The following is a 24,601-nucleotide window of genomic DNA, read 5'->3' on the forward strand; positions in this document are numbered from 1 at the left end:
CCCCAAATCATTCAGTTATGCTTATGCTACCCCAATAATTAGGGAAGTATAATCACTCTCCAACAACCAAATCGGAGGATAACGAACTAAATCCTACCAAATAGAGACCAGGTATATCACCATATAACCTCTATAGAGATTATCATGGGATTGCCATGTCACCGTTCAGTAGATTATCATGGGATCGCCTCATAACTTCTTCGGAGATTATCGTGGGAAGATCTCCCACACAACAAACTCCACCTCGATCCTTTCAATAAACTCCACCTCGATCCTTTCAATAAACTCCATATTTTGAGGGAGTCAAGTGAGAGTCCTTTTCCAACTCACTTTCCCAGCTACTCTATAAAAGGAGCATGCCCACCTCCACAAAAACACGGTGAAATCTATCTTTACTCATTCTCAATTATTATTATTTCTTATTATCTAACTTACTCAAATTCTCACTATCTATCTTTACTCATTCTCAAATTCTCACTTAGGCATCGGAGGTGGCACGACTGCCACACCCCCCACTTCGCAGTCTGTCACTGCTAATCATTTTTCTTTCTTAACAGGCCTTTGAATTGAGTTGCTGTCAGGGTTGACAACTGTCTCAACAGGTGATGTCATCCTTAAAGGGTTAACCTTCCACCCTTAGGTTTTAGTTTTAAATCCAAAAATAAGTTTTGAGGCATTAGAAACTAAATATTAACTCATAAATTTTTTTAAAAAAAAATAACAAATTTTTTTTTATTATTAACTTTTAATATTTGTCCTATGCTTGGCTGCCAAAATGGACTCTCTATAAAACTGCCAGTTATTAGTTTGAATAACCGCTAACTGCCGGTTATAAAATAACCATTAACCGTCATGTGGTTATTAAAATTCAATAACCATCTTAGGTAGTTGCGGTTAACGGTTTTAGTCAATAACCGTTAATCACAACGGCTTGTACACCCCTAGTGATAATCCTATTTTTAATAATAATTTTCATGGTTACATCCGGAAATGTCAAGAAATAAGTAAACTTAGAGTTTGTACCTCACTTTTCTTAAATAAGTCGATAAGCCTAGTTTTGGCCAAACATCATATATCATTACTCTTTTATTGTTAAAATTTAATGGAGTTTAATTTGAAAGGGTTGAAGTTTATAGATGTCTTTGTAAAATGTTGTCAATTGAGAGATTCAGTAATAAGTATAATTTTCTCTCCTTTTCACTTTAAAATAAAAGCGACAAAGCTATTATAAAATATTATAAAGCTAGGGAGAATTTCTGATAAAAGCACAGATTTTGAAAGTTGTGTCTTAAAATCTATCCCCCACTTCCAAAAAAAAATATATATATATATATCTGCCTGAAAAAAGAAAAGAACAGAAAAAAGAAAAAAGTAAAGTAGGGATTCATCATTATCCTAAGAATGGATGGTTTTTGACCGGATATTCCCCATAGCGGATGTCAGCTTGCAATGCCTCAGGTCCATCTGTTCTAGAGAAATGATCTTCTTTAAGCATCTTGGACCCAAAAATAAGAAGAAATCTCTCAAAGAATTTTCATCACCATTGAAAATTCTATCATGTAATACAATTGTCGAATGCAAGTAGGTCAACAGGCCTCCTTGTGGTGTTTCTTGCTCTTCTTCGTATGACAAGAAATATTTGCACACAAAACCAATTAAAAAAATGTCTGCAGAATCGTGGTAAAATAGTAATGTGGTAAACTTCACAAAATATAACCACCCAACCAAAAATGGTGGAGTGCCAAGGCGAGTGAGAGAGAACAGAAAAAATTGCAAGTAGTATTACGCAAAAATCGATAGAATATCAAGGTAACGCAATTCAAACAACCAAACACAAGACAAATGTTTTAGTTCTCACATGGTTATTGTCTGCAACAACTTCACTGCCAATTTAAGGCTTTCAAATGAAGATCGATGCACACTTGGAACCGAAATCAAAAGGGAATAAGAAAAAGGAAGAAAAAAAAAAAAAAAACAATTAAGCCCCAAAAGATATTACTCAAATGATGATAGAGCTTGGCCTACAGGCCCTGGTCAATAAGGTAATCCCCCAACCTCTCAACCACCATGTTGCACTGTCCTGGTGTCACAGGCTCTTCATAGATGCCAAAAACTAGAGCTTGACCAGTCTTCTTTATAGTAATACCTCCAGATCCCTGCAAATAGAACACAGAAGGGCTTTAACAAAAAAACCAAGTGACAAATAAAAGGCAGCCCACTCAAAGAGGTTGTTAAAGATGACAATGGTTACATAGTACATAATAAAAAGAATAAGGCTAGTAATCTTCATTGGGTGTAAATTCACCCATCGCCAGTCTTCAAACATTATGTTAGTGCCTCATAAATTGCAATGATAAACAAGAAAAAATAAAAACAACAAACTTCAAATATAGAATTCTAATTGCTGCTTTAAAATCGCCATGGCAATCTACTTTGGCTTTACACACTGCCCCAATCATCATTCCTTAAAGGAGTTTTAGGTCAATCTGTGACCCTTTCATTTTTTAGGCAGGAGGGTGTTTAGTTAATCCCTAATGCTCTGTGTGCTGCACCCAAAAATTCACAATCTACAACTCATACTCTGCAATGTGCATGTATGGACCAAAAAGGAGTTCTACAATAGATGAAAAACAAAAGTAACATGGGACTGTGAACAATTTCCATTACATATAGAAGTACGTCCTAGGTCCAAAAGAAAACTAACACTTTTACATAGGGAGCGACAACCCCTCTAGGAGCGAAAATTGTCTACAAATATGTTTGTTTGTGTCTTTGTAAACAACTCCAAACACAAAATACTCTTTAAAACACAAAAACAGTTTTCACCTTTATCTCATATCAAAACACTTTTTCAAAAAAAAAAAAAAAAAAATCCCAAAAAACATTAACAAACATACCAATTTGTTAGTCACCTTGTGGTATTCTATGATGCCTAGGAGGATATTCCTCACATCAATACGAACAGGGTCTGCTAAATGAATTATTAATCCATAAAAGACTACGAATAATATATAAAGTGCCTAAAGCTTTGTCAGCTCGAGCTTGAAAAAACATTCATTAGCATGAAGGATTATATTTTTCTGCCTCGACCCACATCAAGTGCTTTGTACAAGGCATCATTGGGTCTAAACAAATTAGCCATTTGACAATGTCTAAAAAATTCATTACAGGAAAAGATTTGAGTACATATATATGTGGTTGTTTATTATCACCTTCTTTCCACGGATGACAGCTCCAGCCTCTCCCTGGATGACCATGTATTTTGTGCCCCCAAGGTGTAAGCCCGTCGGAGCAAGATGGCCCGGCTCATCAAAGTCCTTCATGATACCAGTGATCTCCTCAGGCTTTAACTGCAAACAAACAAACAACCATGAGAAACACAAAACAGTGAATAAATGAAAGACAAATATGTTCGTTCTTCTTATATGGATCACAACATGAAAATCCAAACATACAATTATTCAAAATCCACAGCAATGCTGCAATGCACACAAACCGATCCGAAAGAGCTATCCATCTAAATTGTCATTATACTATAATAGATCGCTAATAAAATAAAATGCAAATGCAATCGTGTTGTGTTCGTACGATTTGCATCATCGAATCAAGATTCCTAATATCACTTAGCAAGGGCACAATGCAATGCAAGTGCAATTTCGGATGGATCACAGATCGGACAAAGGAAATCGATCAAATGCAATCCACATTGTAATATCGATCCATGAACCAATCAAAACACGCATCCACCAGATTCGATCAAATCCAATCAAATAATACCAAAAAAAAAAAAAAAATCTGAAAAGCCATTTCCAATCAAACAATCAAAGATAGACCTGAGGGAAGGAAGAGCTCTGGGCCCACACAGAACCATCGTGGCCGACAATCGCAGAGGCCGCGAGTTGCTGGCCCTGGCCGTCGATATCGCACATCAAATGCTCATCCACGTACGTTTGCCACGACATTTTCCTCTTCTCTACGTCTCTTCCTCTCTTTCTTCTTCTTCTTCTTCTTCTTCTTCTACTTCGTTTGTTGTGGCGGAGAGCTTTCGCCTTCTCTGATTCTCTGCTGCGTCTTCCTTCGTCGTCGTAGAATGGTTTGAGAAGGGAAATAAATAGCGAGAGAGAGAAATGTGGGTAAGTGATTGCGAGAGAGTGAGGGTAGGGAGAGGATTGCGATCGGATCTCTCTCCACCGTCCGTTCGGCCCTCCCCTCCTTTATTTTAGGAAATTTTACGGGGTCACGTTGTATTTGCCCCCGGTCTTCCTTCCTAATTACCATAATTGCTCTGATTGCGTGGCAAACGGAGCCCAATGCTGCTCTTAATATGCCTTTTCTATTCAAACCGCGAACGGATTCGTCAAACCACGTCGTTTGAAGCACCACCACACCATTCGGCTATTTTGGCAAGGTCAAAGGTCAACTCTCAAATATGATATATGCTTTTTTAATCATTATTCTATTCAATTCTCTAATTTGAAAACATCAAAACCTTCTTCAATTTAATCTAAAAAAACCCAATTTGGCTTACTTGTATGGAGCTGAACTGCTGAAAGATCTAAGAGTACGGATTTCACTGATTTATAGACTGCTATACAACTAGAATATCGTTGCTGTAAAACTCAACCATTGTTTTTTTCTTTTTAAATACTAATCCAAAAACTGATTTCCAATGATTACATCATCAAATTATATAACCGTCAACTAAATAACATTAATGTTTTAAGAGTTGCTATGACACATTAGGAATGAAAATGAAATTCAAAAATTGCATTAGGTCCAAACGTGATGAACAAACTATTAATTGGCATATTTCCTTTTGTGTTCTACAAAACAAATCTCCTGAAATTCACAGAACAACATTTGCCCAAACTGCTATTGTCACGCCTCTTTTGCTGAAAGCCCCACTTGTTAAGTGTGTCCTTCCAAGGAAAAAAGTAAGAGAATTTGAAGTCATAGGAAGAAATGCTCTGGTCCCTTGGCAAAAGAGAACTAATCACTAAGTCGATAGGACCTCCCTCTGAAAGCCGCGCCAGTAGTGCTTTCTGGCTGGGCACGAGTAATTGGCTGAGCTCCTATCCGCCACCTTGCAACTAGTTTATGTCTGAGCAAGCAACAGTTAAGGAAACTTGCAGAAAATATATAATTCAAAACAGAAACAAAGCAACAACAGATGTGTTTGCAGTACCAACAACATATAATCAATCATTATCAGTAAAAGGAAATCAATGCGTTATTCTTTTCTATATTAGTGAATTCTTTCCACCTGGGGGAGAGGAGGGCATATAGAGATGTCTCTTATAATGGCTTCAAACTGAGGACAAAGAGGCTAAAACATTTTCAAGATTGCAATATATGCTACTCGCCATGAACAAACCAAAAATGTTAAGGATACACCCACTTTGGAGTCTTCAATATGATTTTCCCACCAGCAAGTGGATGCAATACTGTCAAGAAGTAATACAGATGCCCTGCAATGATTCCCAGCAGATCTGGCAAAATTGATGAACCAAAAATGACATCCAAAGCAAGCATCGCCCATGGTAGATAAAATGCCTGCAAGTATATCAGTGTTGATGTCACAAGTACTAGATATTGAGAGATGCGGCCCACACAGCCAATTAAAAGTTTGCGAATAAACACGAGTCGACCTACCTTAAGAGACACAAGGCCATATATGTTGATTTGGGCATTTGGAAATTCTCTACTCCAGACATAGACAAGCATGAACACAAGTGATATTCCCAAGAAAGGGGTATAAAGAAAGGGGATGGCTGCTAACGCCTAAAACACAGGAGAGAGTGAATGGACAAAAAAATCAAAAGTGATGTTAGCGCATGCATTTAATAATAACGAAAGATGTCTAGAAAGCGTAATACCATATGGAGAGGTTATTGCATGAGCTAAAAGCTCATGTGCTTCATCAAATCTGAAATGTGGATTGGCACCAGAAGGGAAAGGTCAAGTTGGGAGGGGGTTTGGGAGGAAGCAATATCACAATTGACCTTTTCCCTTTTCCTTTTTTTTTCAGTTTTGATCATTTTCTTTTCACAAGCCAGCCTAATCACGGCTCTACCATATAATAAATCTGCCTTTGATTCGAAAGGACAATTAACTAACAGGTCACAAAGCTGAGTACTAAGGAGGATAATCTAACATACCAATAGTGAAAAAGCTCCAAATAACATCATCCACAAGAAATCTGCTGTCCGTCTATCAAATGGTCCCTTCTCAAGCTGAACTCCATATCTAGCTCTATAAGATCATTCACACGAAACTGTAAGTGCTTGAAAATAACATCACAGGTCTCAACTGATAACTTAATTCTCACGTAGCAACAAAGGAGAGTTGCACAGTGAAAACTAGCACACCTTAATAAAGTTATATCCTATGTAACTAGTACTTACATCATCAAAAGGCGGATTCCAAAATTGATAGAGAAATTGCCAAGGAAAAAGAAGTTTGTGATCAGCCTCCACACCTACAAATGAATGTGAAGTTACCAAAGAGTTCTACTCAATGAAGGGAAGAGTTCAAGAATAAAATTTGATAAAGAAAAAAAAAAAACAAAAGGAAATATTTAGCAAGATCCCATCTGAGAGTAGCAGGCATGTGTACATGTATGCGTGCCTGTGTGCAGGAGAGAGATGTTTAAGGGCCATTTGGGAACTCTAAAAGAGGGCAAGTTATGCCTCAATGTCAACTTTAAATAAACTGGTTGTAGGTTGAGGGAGCAGCCACCAAAGCAAACTATAGGATGGGTGGAATTTGTTGAAGTTCAAACATACAACAAATAACATGTATTGAAACAAGGGACTTTTACAGAGCCCCTTAGTTCAAATTCATGCACTCAACTTTATATTTAAGCCTATTTAGCTACCACACAGCCCCTAAACCATGTGGCTTGCCGCACACAACCCATCCCTTATAGTAATCTAGGACATAATGAGAATCGCATGCATTTTGGGACACATGTCAATTTAGTAGACTGTGTTAGAAAAAATTTCCCTCAGTTATTTAATCTGAATCAATGAGAATGACATCAACCGCTTTGACTATGGGCAAGAAAAGTGGCATATTGTTTCTGTGGTGGAACTGAGATTATCAATGGAATTGTCAAAATGGTCTGTTATGGAGATACTGATGCTTTTGTAAGCCTCAAAACATCAAGACTAGTGCATGATTCAGAGTCTCTTATGGAGTGTTAATAATCTCATCCAATTGTTATATATACTTCAAGGTGCTACCTATCAGCTGCAAGATAAGTTTGATTAGCAACAAAACATTAAGTAAATACTGTCCAGCAAATTCGATTTCCATTTAAGACGGTCATCTAAGCCGATTTCCAAATTACGTGGATTAGACAAACAGAAAAGAAGCGATGACAATATTGCTGCAGCTAGCTGTTTGTGAAAACAAATATCAAAGTGAAAATTTATTAAATTAAATTATTTAAAAAAATTTAAAAATGGAGAGTTTTAAGAATGAAGAATAGGTGATATCAATAGAATAAGTTAAGTAAAAAGTTTACAAATATGAAAGACATACCTGAAAATGTGAGAATACTGGTTTATATATTAATGCAATATGTAGAGGCTTAAATAGTCCAATCTGGTATGCCGTGGTCATCAACAGACACAAGGTCCCATAAGTCTTGGTTATGGGTGGAAGAGATTTATAAAACCTGAAACAAAAATGAACAATCAATGATACAATGTTTAAAGAATCAGTTAGAACCATTTATAAAATATTCAAATAATAATGACACAAATTAAACTATTACTGGACTATCATATTCAGCAAGGTGGATAGAAAATAGCTAGGAAGATAAGTCTAAAGTACTAGCATTAGTATGGCTACTATCACTACTACAAGTACTTTCACTGCTTTCAAGCTTTATAAGCTTAAGCATAAGGCCAAAAGGCAACAGAACATTATTTTATTACTATCCATAGAGATCCACTGTCATAATAGCATACATCACCATGTTAATTTGTTCCCTGAATAGCAGCCTCATTACTACATGCATCTGTTCCTTCATCATGAAATTTCTGCATTTTAAGGGTCCTAAGCAACAAATAAAGTATTCGGTAAACAAAGATAACCTTTATTTTTCTTTGTAATAGAAATAGTCCAATGAGAGGTCACGATTCATGGTAAATTGGGTAATGGTGTGATCCAGCTTGAATGATGAAGGGCCACCGAAAATTGTACTAAGGTATGCAGCCAGTTGACCCTATCGGCTGCCTCAATGTTGAAACCATGCATGCAATGCAAGGGCTGGCTTAGGGGCAAAAGGTTGTTCTATGAATTATGCTGAGTCCAATGATTGCAATACTTTTGCAAACAACAAGACTAAGAGAATTTGAAGTGCCTGAACCCGATACATTCAAGTTAGTCAGGGGTTTCCCACTAATTTATTTCTGCCAATATCAGGCAAGTAGAAATACAAAGGACCTCGAAATCGTCTATTTGTTAGTTTACTTCTGCTTGCATCCATAATTACGCAAAAGAAATCTCTTCCAGTAGCAACTCAGAATTCTCTAGATTATTAATTAAGCATAGGAAAATCATTCTAACTTTCAAGAATATTAGACCATGTGCATATTTGGGTTAAACATTCAATACAATTCCCTTTACAACTTCTATATGAATGGGTGCAATTAACCATATGCTATATCGATTTCAGTAGCATCCAGTTAACATAAGTCATAGGTGGAAATATAGGTCATAGGTGGGATTGACAGATTCTGTAAGAAAATATTCAGTAACGTGTTATCACAATACTTCGCATGGCTGTATTCCCAAACAGTTTACAGACACCAACACCAAAAGAAACAAAATTGAATAAAACAGCGCAGCCATGGGTATAAACATGACCAAAAAGGAGCACAACTTGAAACAAAAGCACATTATGGTTGAAGAAATTCCAGCTACAACATGCGAGATTTATAATATCATGTGACCAAAAAAGAAATATAATCAAGAACCCAATTGAAGAATCAATCAATTTCAGCACAACGAACTGCAAAAGCGAAACAAAAAATTTGTGCATTTGGGAAAGGAAGAGAGAAGGAGAAAAGGGTATTACTCAGCAGGAGAAGACATTGCAGACCCAGAACGCTAATTCAGTTTTTTTTTTTTCTTTTCCTGTTCTTGTAGTCGTTTACGAAGCAAATTCAAACTTGAGATCTCCCTTTTGAAGTGTTTGCTGTGGAGAAAAACTTCGAGAATAAGAAAAGACCGAGAGAAACACGAACCAGAAGATTCGGTATGTTACTGGGTTCTTCGTAGTCGCACGTGCCGATCTATTGATGCGAATGAATATCAAGAATCAGGTTTAAGGCCCATGGATGGTTCTGTTGGGCCGCATTGGGCCTACATTTGTGTCTTTAGTAAATCGTAATAAGGGCTGTGGTTGACGACCCAAAAGGAAGGCCTGAACAAGGCTATGTTTTTTTTTGTTTTTTTTGTTTTTTGGGGTGAGTTACAAGGCTATGGCTTTGTTACGAGAAATGCTACAACCTACATATTATTTCATAATTATCGTACAATTTTAATATGGCAGTTTTAATTAATTGTTAGATTTTTTTTTTAAAAAAAATGCGTTTGGAATCATTTTCTTACACATTTTTTTATCTATCTTTTTTGTAAATCTATCATTGAATTTGTATGACCCAAATATAAGTCACACAAATTCAATAGTGAATACAAGAGATGTGCAAGAGAAAAGAAAACAAGCATTTCTCTCTCTCTCTCTCTCTCTTTAATAAAGACTAATCAAAGGTTTGGTTATGGCTGTCATATTAACATTGTAAGAAAATTGTGGAATAAAATATAATTTCTACCAAAAAAGAGTATACACATACAGTATGATTATGCAATAATGCTAGAAGTCTCTATTGTGTCACTTAAAAAATGAGGTGGCTTTTAATTAAAATCATCATTTTTTTTTTTTTTGAGAGAGAAATTCATTTAGATTTCATTAATCGAATAATCAAGAGCATAAAAACTCTTACAATCACTGAGCATAAAGGTCTGAAAGATCATAACTGAAGCTAAAAGATTACACATCATAGAAGTCAAAACATACAAATCTTACATTGAGATCCTATCTATGACGTCAACATCCGCTAACCCATACCCAATCTTCAGCTTATACAATAGATTTGCTTCAGGCAGACTCTATCCGAGACATAAGTAGCCCATTCCCCAGGCATGAGCAAAAGCCTCAAGCCAAAACTAGTCATTATTGACCCGAGAGGCCAGAACAACAAAACATACAAGAAAATACAAGGAAAAAAGACAAAAACCCACAAAACAACAACGCCATCAGAGCAAGGAGCAGAGGAAGGTTGCTGGAGGATTCTAGTCGGAGTGTGAGGAAGCTGCGCAGGTGCGTGGATGCCAGAAAGCGATGCGAAAAACGGCATTGGAGAGGTGCTGTGGAGATCGGCAGCACAGTGAAGATCGCTAGGCTGAGTCACGACGGGAGTTGTGCTTTGTGGCAAAAAAAAAAGGAGGGGGGGGGAAATTAAAAAAAAAAAAAAGGGTACACAAGAGAAACCGTACAGGCGGGGAGGAGGGAGGGAAGCAAGGCCCATCCCTCCTCCCCCGAGCTGTATCGTCATTAGGTTTGAAAGAAATTTGTGTCCTTTCAAAAAATTATTCAAAAATTAATGTTTAAAATTAGCTGTTCTTCTTGTTTTTAAAAAAGCTAAAATTGATCTCCCAAAATCGTCTCATTTGTAATGACTTGGAATAATATTTATTTGATCTTTTTTTTTTTTTTTTTGATATTTATTTGATCTACTGATATCCAAAACCAAAAGAATTAAATGTAATGAATATTGCTGCTAGAACTAATTTCCAACCTTACAAAAAGAATGGAATATTTAAATAACCTCTCTCTCTCTCTCTCTCTCTCTCTCGCCCTCAATCTCACAGTCTTCCTCGTCACCATTAATTACAATCAACAATTACTGTGATGATTATAAAAGACAAACTAATTACAAAACATGAAAAAAAATGAGAAATAACAAACTTACCAGACATTTTTTGAGCATCACTTCTTAGATCATGAATTGGGTCAGAATCAAAGACAACTCTTTGCAGGGTGGTCGTGATTAGCCTGTTAATAGATATCTGGCTAGCTCTTGTTGTTTTTGAGTTGCTTGTGATTCTTTTGCTTTTTTTAAGGTTTTGTTTTTTTTTAATAGAGTTATTACTTATTAAGACTGAAAGACCAAAAGTAGGAGAGGAAAGCTTGGTGAAGTCAATATAATTGAAACGACTAAAAACTTGTTATTCAAATTTCATTACTATCTAAAAGTTTAGATTTAGATTTTATTTTTTATTTCTTTAAATAAAGATTGAAATTCTTTCTCTTCTAACAAGTTATGACTCCTTTGGCATCTCCTTCAATCCAAATAACAGGCAAGTAGAAGGTTCGAAGTCCCTAGCCCTAGGGTTTGGGACAGTCTCATCTCTAGAGGACAACAGAGGAAGAAAAATATATAGAGAGAGGGAAAAAAAAAATTTCTTGTTGGAAATTCTTTATAAAAGTTTGTGGCGCCTCAATTTATTTCAACATAAAACGTTTTCCATAAAACATTTTGATAACCCCTTGTTTTATATATATTATTTTAGGCGTAAAACATCTTCGTTTAAAAACCCTCTTTCTGATAAACACCCACGACACGGCAAACACCCAAACATCACCTAGCTCCTCTCCCATTGGCGCCAACCACTCCCACTAGCGGAAAGTGTTTTCCAAAAAGCACGTTGAATGCGAACCAAATAACGAAAAATGTTTTTTTTATGGTGACAACCAAACATCACTAAAACAGTAGATTAGGGTTTATCTGCAGGGAGGTGGGGGGAGCTAATATGGAGGCCTTGTTTAATATAAATTAAGTTATCTTACTTTGCAGTATACTTTCTAATCATTTATTCATCTGTGGGGGAAGTGATCATCATCTTTATCATCCCTTGCGCACCTAATTGATCATTATATGGCGTGTTTTAGAGCATCCAGGGGCCCTAAACCACAATCATCTATCATGTTAATTAACTGCCATAAGTTTTGTTTGCCTTGCAATAAAATCAGTGCCAATTCATTGCAATGATTAGGTGTATTATAAAGACCAAAAAAAAAAACCATAAATAAATAAAAATTAGGTGCCCTATAATAAGCATTAAACAAAGGTTGGTGTACACCCAATCAGCCTCTCTGTCTGCCAACTTCATGGCTGATATCATTTTCACATTTGCTTACCTGGGTCCTCACACTGAAGGAGCCAGAGAGGCATCCATCAGGAACATGTTACAAAATCCTCCACTCTATCTCTATGGGTCCAAGGAAGTTTTGTTCTTGGGGCAAAAATACAAGTGATTGTCTTGTCCTTTTGTGTTGGTAATTTTAACAAACATTGATGGTGCATGCCTAGCTACTACTTGCCTAGGTTTGGTGCTCTGGATCCACCATCTACAAGAAAATATGTTTTGATGAAGTGATGCTTACTGCACATTCATCGTCTAGGCTGGCCTGCATGCATTCCTGGATTTCTGTGCTGCTTTTATTTTCTTCTTCACCGAAGGATTAATGCAATCAATAAGCCTAGTTTTCTGTCAGAGTTATACCCTACTACAACTAGGGTTGGCAAAACGGATTTATGTGCAGTTCCTGCCAACTCGGTTAATTCATTAATTCGTTTATATCAATATGAACACGACACATTTATTAAATGGGTTATAAAAAAATTCGTTTAACTTAAACTCTAACCTTAAAACTATGCATCGTGTTTGCAGGTTAAATTGTCAGCCCTAAATTAAGTTAAACTTAAAATTTACTTAAAAAATTAAAAATAAATTTTATAAATGTGTCAACCCACGAACCCGATTAACCAACGAACCCGTTTATGTCAAACCCGAACACGACACATTTATTAAATAGGTAACCCGTTTAACCTAAACCCTAACCCTAAAATTACGTGTCGGGTTCATGGGTTAAATTTTCAGCCATAACTACAACTCTTTTATAATTTATCATCTCGATCCGTCACCTGGCAGTCCACACGACATTCATTTTCGTAAAATGTAAAAGAGTTACATTAAAAACTGTAAGTAATTCATGTTCGCATGTCAAGTTCAAATTTTGCCAAGATATGAGTATAATATTATATAGGTTAAACCCTAATCTGACTCATTAAATTAAACAGATCAAACTCTTCAACCCTAACCCGCTACTTTCGTGTTGAGTTAAAAGGTGATAAAAGAAGCGGATGTGGATGTGGGTGTGGGAGTGATATTTTTGGTAGCGTAGCACCGAAACAAACATGATGTTTTGAATGAGATATGTAAACAATAGGGAAGGATGATCGATGGTAGGGCTACACGCTTGCTCCCCACGTTCCGTTCAACAGATAAATTAGGGGGTCTGGCCTACTCGATGGTGATGGATTACTTGGGTCTTCTTCAATGGGAAGTTGATTGGGATTGAAAAGGATAAGGCTATAAAAAAGAACACTCGGAAAAAAAGTGGAGTAGAATTTGACATACTTGCATGTTAACAATCATATATATCAGCATTAGCAAAAGATTGAGATATATAGATATAGTACTGAAGGGTTGTGGATATATATAATTACGTAAAAAAAAAACAGCGGGATGAAAAGAAGCCCCACAAGTTTGCAACATGCCATCTAAAGTCAAAACTTGAACAAAAAGATCTACTCATTGGGTTTTAGGATTAACTATTCTACTTGGTCTTACTGTTCTTCATTCTTTAAGGTTAATATCATGTTAATCCCTATTCCTTTGTGCTGCTGTGAATAAAGTGGCTGTGTCTTGAAAGTTCTCATAAAAACAAAATAATAATAATAATAATAATATTATTCTTTACACTCATTTCAAGTAGATTTTTAAGTAATATGACCTAGCGTATTTTAGGTAGATTTTTTTTTTTTTTTTTAAGGTCGCGGACATGAAAAGCTACTTAAAACACGTTATGTTAGCTTGTATATATTAAATGGGTGCACTGGCATGTAAATAGCAGCATTAATTACTCTTTGGTTAAAGACAATTTTTCTTCAAATTGAAAAGAAAATTCTTTCGATCCAATTTATTAAACTAACGTGTTGTTATATTGTGTAATTCTTGCATGCATTTTAAAATTCACGTAAGAATCACATATTCTATTAAAATTGCATATAAAAATCATATACTTAAAAAATATATGTCAATTTAATAAATAAAAAATCTCTCCACCCTAGCTAATTCATAAATGTTCAAAACTTTGTCCATTGGTTACATGGGTATTTAGTGAATACAATCAAAGGAATAAGAAAAGTGAATGATTTTTTATATTTAATCCCATAACAGCTGGGAAAAAGAAATACCTTTTTTTAAATAAATAAATAAATAAATCAATTTTGACTTTTTGAATCCTATGGTGACTTCCCTACCAATTGAAGATACAAACCTGTTACTTTCGAGAGTATTAATGTATTATCAAAGACATATATAATTGTCTCATGTCACTTTTTCTGTTACAACTAAAAAAAATGGTAGGTCATGTTACCAACTTGTCCATTCAAGATGGCCCTTGGTGTACTTTTGTAATGTACAGGGATTGTTGCATTTGAAATATCTTACCTTCAAATTTGTGATCCATATGTCTCTAATTAATCTTCTTTTTCTAAATTCCGAGTCATCGAAACATATACATACACCCAAATATAAACATAATAAAACTTAACAGTTGAGAATGGGCCAAATAAAAGGTTTGACACAATAGTTTTTTAGTATAGAGTCTACGAAAAGGGTCGTTGAAAATAGCAACTTTTAAGACAGTTTAGTGAGAGAATTGCTTAGAAAGACGCATAACCCAGTGCGGCGACTTCTGATGTTTTTATTTATTTATATTGACATATTTTTATTAAATGAGACACGAATTACTTTATGATAAACATAAAAATCTATTGGATAATAATTGATATTTTAAGAGAGAACTTGATAAAATTTAATTTTAATAAATCATTGGATAAAAAGGCATGCCTCATGTACTTTTAGAAATTTTTTTCCCAAAACAATAAAATAAATAACAAAATGACAAACTGAATGAATATCAAATAATTTATTCCGAAATCAAATCCATCAGCCAATCTGTTAATTATTCCTTTGACATAAATATATATATATATAAACAAATAAAATACAGAAGTTGATTATCTCCGGAGTTGGAAGGAAAAGCAAACCAATTGGCGCCGTCAAACACAGCCGTCCATAGCGGCGATCAGGGGATTCCACGTTGGCAGTTTCTTAACCTGCACACTCTCGCCCAATCAGCTACAGCTGCAGTTAGGCTTCTCATGAGAACGTGGTGACAGCCATAATCCAGCTGTGGTCTGACCCCACCGTGGGACCAGCTTTCCCCCCACAAAATTCTCCCCAATTTCTCATCTGCACTTTCCATTTTCTCCCCGCCAAAAACAATTATCTTTACGTGGCATTTAACATTTTCAACTAAATTTATTGCCATCACAAATTTGGCATTCAATTTTTTAATTATTTTTAAAATTATTATTGAATTTAGAATAACATTAAAAGTTATTTAATTTTCACGTCTTATGAAGCAGAGGTCAATAGTTTAAATTCTTCATCTCCTTTCTTGTCCGAACATATAAAAATAATAATAATAATGCGACTCTTAAAATTAATATTAAACTTATAATTAATCGTTACTTAATTTTAATTAATTAGTAAAGCTTACAATTTTTAACTTTTTTAGATTGAATTTGTGAATTTTTTTATTTTTTTATTTTTGATGGAAAAGTTTTTGTGTTGTGTTGATGTTAGCACCTAACATATTTTGTTTATAATAAAAAATTGATTAAAAAAGTATATATTTCTGACATAGTTAAAGGGATGAATAGGAAAAGTAGGAAGAAATTTCCGTCCTTTTGTCGTCCAATTAAAACTCCTGATGAGTATATGGAATCTTTTACTAGAGAACATTGGTTCCAGGGTCCCACATAAAGAGCCGCATCGCTCTGTTCATAATCCCGTGACGGATTCTCCCGCTAAGGAAAAAACAAGAGAGAAAATCCCCCCCACCCTACTAAACTAACGCGCCCGGAGAGAGACAGAGAGAGAGAGGTGAATCCGACATCCATTCTCTAGTCCCTGAAGATAGATGTTCCCAAACATATCCATTTGAGTCACATTTCAGAGTATCACTCTTTCTCTTTGTACCCAAAACAGAGAAAGAAGAAGAAGACAAGTAATACTGGTACAATATGGATCCATGCCCATTCGTTCGGCTGATCGTGGAATCACTGGCTCTCAAGCTCCCGCAGGCGACCAAGCCGGCCGGTCCGGGGGTCCACCCATCCACCACCCCGTGCTTCTGCAAGGTACGGATCAAGAACTTCCCTTCCCAGACCGCCCTCCTCCCTCTCTGCCACACGCCCGGAGACTCTCCTCCTAACTCCTCCACCTCCGCCTCCGGTTTTGACCTCGACTCCGCCGCCCTCCGCCGACTCTCCGGAAAGCCCGTCGCGCTCCGCGTGTCCGTCTACACGGGCCGCATGGGTCGCACTTGCGGCGTCAGCGGCGGGAAGCTTCTGGGACGGGTCCATGTCGGCATCAACCTGGAGGGCGCCGAGGCCCGGCCCCACGTGTTCCAGACCGGCTGGATGAAGCTGGGGAACAAGCCGGACAAGCCTTCGGCCCGATTTCACATTGTGGTCCGGTCTGAACCGGATCCGCGGTTTGTGTTCCAGTTCGGTGGCGAACCGGAGTGCAGCCCGGTCGTTTTCCAGATTCAAGGGAATATCAGGCAGCCGGTTTTCAGCTGTACGTTCAGTGCGGACCGGAACAACAGGTCCAGGTGAGTTTTGCGTTTTTGTCCGGTACATTTTAGTGGTTTTACTCGTGAGTTTGCTAAAGTGCACCAACTGGTCATCATTATTTTCGTTTTTTCTTTTGATAATTATGGTAATAATGATGAGGTTTTTCTGGAATTGGGTATGGTTTACGCATGTGGGTTGCCATGGCACTACGCTTAGCTGGTTATAAGCAGATGCCAAGCTGGTTTTTTTTTTTTTTTTTTTTTTTTCATTCTTGTTTTGGCGGGTTTCTTTCATGGCTAGATCACCATGAAGAAGGTAGATCTAGCAAGTGGGTTTTTATTTTCTTTAATTTTGACCAAATTGGTCCCCTGAAAATTCCATGAGTCGTTATCAACATGTTGGCAGCTAATCTTTGAATTGACATTTCAATTTGACATTGAGTTGTTTGAAGAACTTATTCCCATCATTTATTCCATGAAACGATCTCCTCCTAGTACTAATACCAAGCTCAGAATCCGTACATGAAAATTAGAAACAAGCCGTAAATGACCCTCCTCTTCTTTTATGATTTTATTGAGTCCTGCTTTTGGAGATGAACTCATAAATTTTTCACTGTTATATATTTCGCATGACTTTATTTCACACTATCTGCAGCCATGTGAGATGATCATCCTTTGCTTTAAGAATATTAATATATAACTCAGAAAGTTAACTAATTAATGGTGGCCTCTTAGTTGCCAAACTCATTTGGTCAAATAGACAATTTCAAATCTCCCCCAACTGTCGGGTTCAACTACCTTGGATTTCCTCCCATGTGCAACATATTTGGTTCCAGTTATATACCATCTGGTTGGTGTTGATATTCCTGTTTGACTTCATTTCTAGTTATATATTTGTTATTCATGTTCTCACAATTGGGCTTAAACTCTTTAATATGTTAACAATGATTGTGTCGTTATTTAACAAATGTTGACACTTAAATTGAGCTTTGGCATTTACCTCTCGTCGGTCTTGTGAAAATCCAGATCTCTGCCATCAGATTTCACCAGCAGTCAGAGGGGATGGAGGAGAACCTTTTCTGGAGATAGGGAGAGGCCAGGAAGGGAGCGAAAAGGGTGGATGATAATGATATATGATCTCTCCGGCTCGCCTGTGGCCGCTGCTTCCGTGATCACTCCATTTGTCCCTTCACCAGGCACAGACCGTGTCTCTCGATCGAACCCCGGTGCTTGGCTCATTCTCCGCCCTCATGGGATCTCCATCAGCAGCTGGAAGCCATGGGGTCGTCTTGAGGCGTGGCGAGAGAGAGGCCCTATTGATGGCTTAGGTTACAAGTTTGAGCTTGTAACTGACAATGGCCCTAACGGTAGCATTCCCATTGCTGAAGGTACCATGAGCATGAAAAAGGGTGGCCAATTTTGCATTGATAGTGGAATAATGAAAGATTCTGCATTGAGTTCAAGGTCACCTGTGAAAGGGTTTGTGATGAGTTCAACTGTGGAAGGTGAAGGAAAAGTTAGCAAGCCTGTTGTACAAGTAGGGCTTCAGCATGTAACCTGTATGCCTGATGCTGCCTTATTCATAGCGCTTTCAGCTGCCATTGATCTTAGCATCGACGCTTGCAGACTTTTCTCACAAAAACTCAGGAAGGAACTTTGCCATGATGAACAAGATTCCTTTTTCTGAACCTTCTGTTAAAACCCATTGTCTTTCTGCAAAATCACGTCAAATGCTGTGATAACCATCTACTTCTTGCTCATTCTGAGCAAACCCCACTGCCCTAGCCAGTTGGTTTGAGCTATATATATATATATTTGCAGCTTCATTTTTACCCTCTATTCTTTCACCCTCATTTTTTTTCCTCCCACAATTTATATACTCTTTTGTTTTTATTCCCATATTCGGGTGCGTGGCCTCCTCTTATCTCCTCTCTGATTTGTGAGACTCTTCTTCGATTAATCATCCTTGATTTTGGGTTTATGAGTCACAACGCCTGCTGGTTTTTGCTGCCATTAATTTGGGTTTTGTTGAGAGATTATAATTAGGGAAAATTTATCTTATGACTGCAATATTGTTCCATGTATTAGCCTTAAACTTACGGATTGATACTGTACAGAAAGAAAAGTGCAAATGTTTGTTCATATTTATTGGTTCTTTGTTATCCATATTTCCACAATCTGCTTGGCTGGTTGAATTGTTTTGACCCTGTAATTGGATCCATACAATTGTTTGTTTTACAGTCTTATATGAATTCTTACTTAGGCTTATATATTGTGAAAAGCCTAAAATATATACAACTTTAAGCAAAAATCAGAAAACCCCATGCATAAACAATTCTATTTAAGTATCTGTATGGCGATTCGATGTATTTATTCATTGTTGCAGAAGTGTGTTGTTGTTCCTAAAAATTCGAGTTAAAAAATAACTTAGCTAAATGGACCCTTTGACTAGGGTTAGCAAAACAGGTTCACGTGTTGAGTTTGTATCAATCCGGTTAACCTGTCAACCTGTTGATGCCAAACCGAACACAACATGTTTATTAAACGTGTGACCCATTTATGATACGAACCCGTTTAATCTAACCCTAAAACTACATGTCGTGTTTGTGTCGGATTCGCGAGTCATGAGTTAAATTGTCAATCCTAAATTAAGTTAAACTTTAAATTTATTTTAAAAATTAAAAAATACATAAATTGTATAAATGTATTAATCCGTAAACCCGTTTATGTCAAACTCGAACATGACACGTTTATTAAACAAATAAGCTGTTTATGATCCGAACTCGTTTAATCTAACTCTAACTCTCAAATTACGTGCCTCGTTCGCGAATTGCAGATTAAATTGTACCTTTTTTTTTTTTGGTCGGATCTTCTTCTAGTAGGAAGGATTCTCTTTAAACGACATAACATTTTGGTTTAAAAGAGGCAAACGATTTGATTTCGTTAGCGTGTAATGAAGGAAAAGATGACTTAAAAATGACGATCGTTTAAAAAAAATAAATAAATAAATAATGGCAGTCGTTTATGTAAAGTTTCTGAATGAAACTCAACGGTAGGATATTTCAAGTCGTTTATCGAAAATGGAGCTGAGGAGCTGAGAGAGCAGCCTATAATAAAGAAGTCATTGGCCAAGAACCAAAAATCCCAAATCTCTCTCTCTCTCTCTCTCTCTCTGTGTTGGTTTGTTATGTGAAAAAGAAAACCAGAAATTCTCCGAACTGAGTTCATTGGATTTCCAGCAATGGCCTCCGGCCAATCCCTCGTCCCAACCATCCTCTTCCTCCTCTGCCTTGTCTCCACCGCTGTTTCCCATTCGATAATCCAATTGGTCTCCGGCGACCGCAAAATCCGGATAGACGACGATATCTACTGCGAGAGCTGGAGGTTCTCCGTCGAGACCAACGACGCCGGGTACTGGTCCACCATTCCGGCGAGGTGCGAGCGCTTCGTGCAGGACTACATGACCGGCGAGCGGTACCCGTCTGACTCGGAGATCGTGGCCGAGGACTCCCTCGCCTTCGCGAAGACGGTGGAGATCGCTGGAGACGGGAGGGACGTGTGGGTGTTCGACATCGATGAGACTCTGCTCTCGAACCTGCCGTACTACGAGGCCCACGGGTTGGGGTAAGCCCTTAATGGTTTGTAGCCGTTGGATTCGTTGAATGGTTTAGATTCATTTTCTTTTGATAGATGATTGGACCATGGATTCGGGAATTATTCAAGTTAGTTAGGTAATATTTCACTCCTTCGTCGCATACTCGCATAAGGGTCGCCGCTCGGTCTCTATGCGCACGTGGATGTTAGGTTATTGGTTGTTGGGATGTCCAATGGAAGTTTGACACGTTGAACTGCTTGATTATTGCACGTGTTTTATGTTTTACCGACTGAACTTGTGATGGTAAATATTGAAATGGTAAAATAATCTATTGCAAAAAATCTTTATGAACTATTCTAGAAAATCTTTTTTATTTTATTTTTATTTTAATCTTAATATGTAATTGGTTGAAAGAAATTAACGGAATTCAGTTTATTGAATTGACATATATTTTAAAATATGTGATTCGCACATGCGCGTGCATTAAGAACTAATGTTAATTTAATTATCTGAATCATAGGAAATTATTTGGACCATTTCTCTTGTGCTTCCCCTTGATCAGAAATTGTTTGTTTTATTTTTTATCATTTTTGTTTGTTAAGGTTTGAGAGTCTAATTTTTTAGACTAGTGTCGGGTGGTATTAATTTGAATTGTCACGTGAATTTGTAAATAACGTGCAGTAAAAGTTGTTTGTAGCTTGCATCATTGATTGACTTGTACATATAATCATGTCATGTTGGCTGATTTTTTGTTAACCCTATCTTGTTTTGTACATATAAAGAGCAGAGACCTTTGAGGAGACATCTTTCGACTCTTGGGTGGATTTGGCAGAGGCCCCAGCTTTAGCACCAAGTTTGAGTTTGTACAAAGAGCTCCAACAGCTGGGGTTTAAGATATTTCTGTTGACTGGACGAGATGAAAAACAAAGAAATGTGACAGAGAAGAATCTTTTATATGCTGGGTTCACCAACTGGGAAAGCCTTATCTTGAGGTATATATAGAATTTAAACAATATTGGCCATAGAGATATTATATATAAGTGTGTTATTGATGACAAAATTAATGATATGTTGGTCAATAAAACAGGGGGCCTTCAGATGAGGGGAAACCGGCAATCGTGTATAAATCTGAAAAGAGATCGGAGTTGGAGGATGAAGGTTATAGGATACACGGGAGCTCCGGTGACCAGTGGAGTGACTTGTTGGGCTTTGCCGTGGCTAGACGGTCCTTTAAACTTCCAAATCCCATGTATTATATCTCTTAATAAACATCAAAACAATAATGTTGTTGTTGTAATGCCGATATTTTCTTGCCATGTTTATTTTAAGGATTTCCATGGATTCAGATGTCTGCTTGCGTTGTTGAACATCGAGTGGATTCAGATGTGCATGTGTGCTCATGTTGTTACACCTAGGTAGAGGCCACAATTCCTGTTCAAGTGTTGAGATTGGATTATATTGAGACGTGAATATATAAGATTATGTGGGTCAACTCTAAATTGAATCATTTAGTTAAAGGCGTCAGATCCCTCAACTTTAACCTTCTAATTTTAAATTGAATTCACGTTGGATTTGTGAGTCATGTAAAAAATTATCAGCTCTTATGTTGCGTGTCGAGTTTAAGTCGTGTTGAGTAGAACTAAATATCGGTTAAGTTGATAACGATAAGGGTATTATTGCCCACCAAACCACCACAGTCATTTAAGTCGGTTAATTAACAGACTTCATATCGACGGCAACAATTTCTAACTATTTCAGTCAAGTATGTCTGTTAGTGGGTTTTTTATATTGAGCCAAGACATTTTATGGGCCAAAATGAGTTATTTTTTTAGCCTAAATGTTTTTTTTTTTTTTTTTTTTTTTTTTGGGGTTAAACAAGTGTTTATTGGACATATTTTTTCATTGGATTTGACAGTAGATTAGCACCACATTTCAAATGAAACGATGTCATTTTGATTTCAAATAATAATAATAATTTTTTTTTTTTTTAAAAAAAAAAAAACCAATTCGGTTGAATCGGTTAAAAAAACACGGTTCAGTTTAATCAGTTTGGTTAACCGCCTATAAAAATATTTCTACTGCCTACTGAACTGAAGTTGAAACAATAGTTTTATTCCGCATACTAGCTATTGAAAGTCGATTGTCGATAGGTGATGGTTCGACCACGGTCAATAGGTGGTTGATGGTTAATCTGCCCACCCCATATGCATGACTCATGAATATAAGATTAAATAGGTGAACTCAAATCTGACACATTTAATTAAATGGGTCAAACCCTGCAATCCTAACTAGCTAATTTTACATTAAATTTATGTTAGGTTCACGAGATATGTCAAAATTTGTTAACTCTCGTTTATGTAAATTGAGCATTTTGAGTCTTGACCTTTTGATTTCAATATTATAACTTGATAGCGCAGCCAGTGTAAGTTTGGACTACATAAGGCAGGCCCAATTCCATCCAAATTTCATTTTATATGATTGAGTTAACCCTTAGAAGTTCAGGCCCAAAAGGGAAACTAAAAGAAACCTAAGTAGTAGGAAAAGAGTAATGTGGGAGCCTTGAAAGAGTAATGCATGTGAGCTTCTTATTTGTCTTCTAGAAACAGTTAAATATCTGGTCTAACTGTGATAATGGATAGCAAATATTTAGTTTATATTTGTTAATGTGTTTTTGAAGCTTTTTTTTTTTTTAATTTGAAAAATGTTCTTTTATTTTTAAAAGTATTTTGTGTTTAAGTTGTTTATAAATATTTTTGTTTTGAAATGATAAAAAAACAAAAAACAAAAAACAAAAAACAAAACAAAACAAAAATTCCAACAACCGAAAGTTTTCGTCTGAATTAAGTTGTCCTAAATCTATTAAACTATATATATATATATATATACACACATGTGATTCTCATTGAAAATAAAAAATTACATATATAAAAATGCAGGTCAATTTAATAGAGTTTTTGTAAAAGAAATTTATTTCCAACTTTTGGTTTGCTTTCCCAGGCTTATTATGGGGGACAGGGGATGTGGCAAGGCGTGGGTTTTAGAACTTTTCATGGAGAAGATAACCGGATATTCTTGCACAAGAGATCACAAAACGACACAGAAATATCACGTGAATATCTTGTTTTATTAAAAACAAATTAAATTAAATTTGAAGTATTCCAAGCTCATCACAAAAAATTGGGTAGAAGCTCGAAATCTCTGATTGCTAGTATTGAAAAATTAGACAACCATCACCAACCCACCTCTATGAGTCTATCTCTTCTCTCATGGAGATGAGAATTAAGCTAGCTTGGTTTAGTGTTTGGAGATGCAACAAATGACCCACAAACAAGAGGCTTAATTTGCAGCAGCAGGGATTCTTAGACAATTCAACCCACCTCCTGGAATCATGCATAGAGCATTCTGCCTGAGGTCTCAGTGAGAAGTCAAAGGCCATGTTTGTAATTTCTCATATTTTTCATGAACTCAATGTCTTGTAATTAGTTTGTCTACTTTAAACTAGTGTGAGCATTTGTCTTCATTTGTTTGGATGAATGAGTAAATTGTTTCATTTAGGTTAATTATACAACCAGAAACTCAAGGAAAACAACTATTTCCTGAACATTGAAATATACAACAAAGTATCCAAGCTATACAAGACAATCAAGAAATTAAGAAAAGCATCTTCACCAACCAATCAATGCAGCAAAAGAAAACATTATCTGGAAGGCCCCAGCTCCTAAATAAATCTTCATTAATCTTGTTACTCTTAAAAAGGAAAGAAACAAAAAAAAAATAGAGTTGTTTGAGCTAGTCTCCAAGGGTGGTGCACGCCAGCAGCCACTTTTTAATATTTTTTTTTTCATATATAACAAGCAACATTCACACCTAAAGAATAGCCTATATTTATTTTATTTTTTTTTAAGAAGTAATTTGTGAAAAAAATTATGGTTTACTTTGAAAAACGTGTTGACTTTGGGAGCCACGCTTAAAAATGAGAGCTCATTCTATCTTGGATGGGCTATAAAAGTGAGATTTTATAGCTTTAAATGAGAAGTTAACACATCATTTAAAAATATTATATACAATAGTAGAATATTTTCAATACCATTGTCCCAAAAAATGTGGGTTTTTTGCCCACCACTAAATGAATGACAAATCAGCTTGGAGTAAAAAAC

The 24,601-nt window shown here is 36.4% G+C and overlaps 4 protein-coding genes across 4 annotated transcripts; 2 read left to right on the top strand and 2 right to left on the bottom strand.

Annotated features, from left to right (window-relative positions):
• Window positions 1–1,763: 1,763 nt before the first annotated feature.
• On the bottom strand, window positions 1,764–4,340 carry LOC132165476 (profilin-4). Its single transcript, XM_059576059.1, has 3 exons — window positions 3,834–4,340; window positions 3,213–3,350; window positions 1,764–2,156 (listed from the first exon to the last, which is right to left on the bottom strand). The coding sequence occupies exons 1-3, from the start codon at window positions 3,960–3,962 to the stop codon at window positions 2,022–2,024; spliced, it is 402 nt and encodes a 133-aa protein (XP_059432042.1). The 5' UTR covers window positions 3,963–4,340; the 3' UTR covers window positions 1,764–2,021.
• Window positions 4,341–4,746: 406 nt separating this feature from the next.
• Window positions 4,747–9,281, bottom strand: LOC132165594 (derlin-1). Its single transcript, XM_059576222.1, has 7 exons — window positions 9,089–9,281; window positions 7,546–7,681; window positions 6,405–6,478; window positions 6,159–6,252; window positions 5,653–5,781; window positions 5,393–5,553; window positions 4,747–5,101 (listed from the first exon to the last, which is right to left on the bottom strand). Exons 1-7 carry the CDS (start codon window positions 9,103–9,105, stop codon window positions 4,990–4,992), a joined length of 723 nt encoding a protein of 240 aa, XP_059432205.1. The 5' UTR covers window positions 9,106–9,281; the 3' UTR covers window positions 4,747–4,989.
• A 6,802-nt stretch (window positions 9,282–16,083) lies between these two features.
• LOC132166784 (uncharacterized) lies at window positions 16,084–18,993 on the top strand. The gene is made up of 2 exons (XM_059577669.1): window positions 16,084–16,888; window positions 17,876–18,993. The coding sequence occupies exons 1-2, from the start codon at window positions 16,296–16,298 to the stop codon at window positions 18,534–18,536; spliced, it is 1,254 nt and encodes a 417-aa protein (XP_059433652.1). The 5' UTR covers window positions 16,084–16,295; the 3' UTR covers window positions 18,537–18,993.
• Window positions 18,994–19,971: 978 nt separating this feature from the next.
• LOC132166169 (acid phosphatase 1-like) lies at window positions 19,972–21,795 on the top strand. The gene is made up of 3 exons (XM_059576943.1): window positions 19,972–20,473; window positions 21,227–21,436; window positions 21,532–21,795. The coding sequence occupies exons 1-3, from the start codon at window positions 20,091–20,093 to the stop codon at window positions 21,707–21,709; spliced, it is 771 nt and encodes a 256-aa protein (XP_059432926.1). The 5' UTR covers window positions 19,972–20,090; the 3' UTR covers window positions 21,710–21,795.
• Window positions 21,796–24,601: the final 2,806 nt, after the last annotated feature.

The sequence above is a fragment of the Corylus avellana genome, chromosome ca11 (assembly GCF_901000735.1).
Source record: "Corylus avellana chromosome ca11, CavTom2PMs-1.0".
Classification (NCBI taxonomy): Eukaryota; Viridiplantae; Streptophyta; class Magnoliopsida; order Fagales; family Betulaceae; genus Corylus; species Corylus avellana.

Excerpts from the sequence above, each read along its gene's own strand:
- LOC132165476 (XM_059576059.1), bottom strand. The coding sequence starts at position 3,962 with ATGTCGTGGCAAACGTACGTGGATGAGCATTTGATGTGCGATATCGAC. Across the intron at positions 3,351-3,833 it reads AGAGCTCTTCCTTCCCTCAG|TTAAAGCCTGAGGAGATCAC; the intron begins GTCTATCTTTGA and ends GTTTGTTTGCAG. Across the intron at positions 2,157-3,212 it reads CTGTCATCCGTGGAAAGAAG|GGATCTGGAGGTATTACTAT; the intron begins GTGATAATAAAC and ends TTCTATTTGCAG.
- LOC132165594 (XM_059576222.1), bottom strand. Across the intron at positions 6,253-6,404 it reads GGAATCCGCCTTTTGATGAT|AGCTAGATATGGAGTTCAGC; the intron begins GTAAGTACTAGT and ends ATGATCTTATAG. Across the intron at positions 5,782-6,158 it reads TTGGAGCTTTTTCACTATTG|GCGTTAGCAGCCATCCCCTT; the intron begins GTATGTTAGATT and ends CCTGTGTTTTAG.
- LOC132166784 (XM_059577669.1), top strand. The coding sequence starts at position 16,296 with ATGGATCCATGCCCATTCGTTCGGCTGATCGTGGAATCACTGGCTCTC. Across the intron at positions 16,889-17,875 it reads GACCGGAACAACAGGTCCAG|ATCTCTGCCATCAGATTTCA; the intron begins GTGAGTTTTGCG and ends GTGAAAATCCAG.
- LOC132166169 (XM_059576943.1), top strand. The coding sequence starts at position 20,091 with ATGGCCTCCGGCCAATCCCTCGTCCCAACCATCCTCTTCCTCCTCTGC. Across the intron at positions 20,474-21,226 it reads TACGAGGCCCACGGGTTGGG|AGCAGAGACCTTTGAGGAGA; the intron begins GTAAGCCCTTAA and ends GTACATATAAAG. Across the intron at positions 21,437-21,531 it reads TGGGAAAGCCTTATCTTGAG|GGGGCCTTCAGATGAGGGGA; the intron begins GTATATATAGAA and ends TCAATAAAACAG.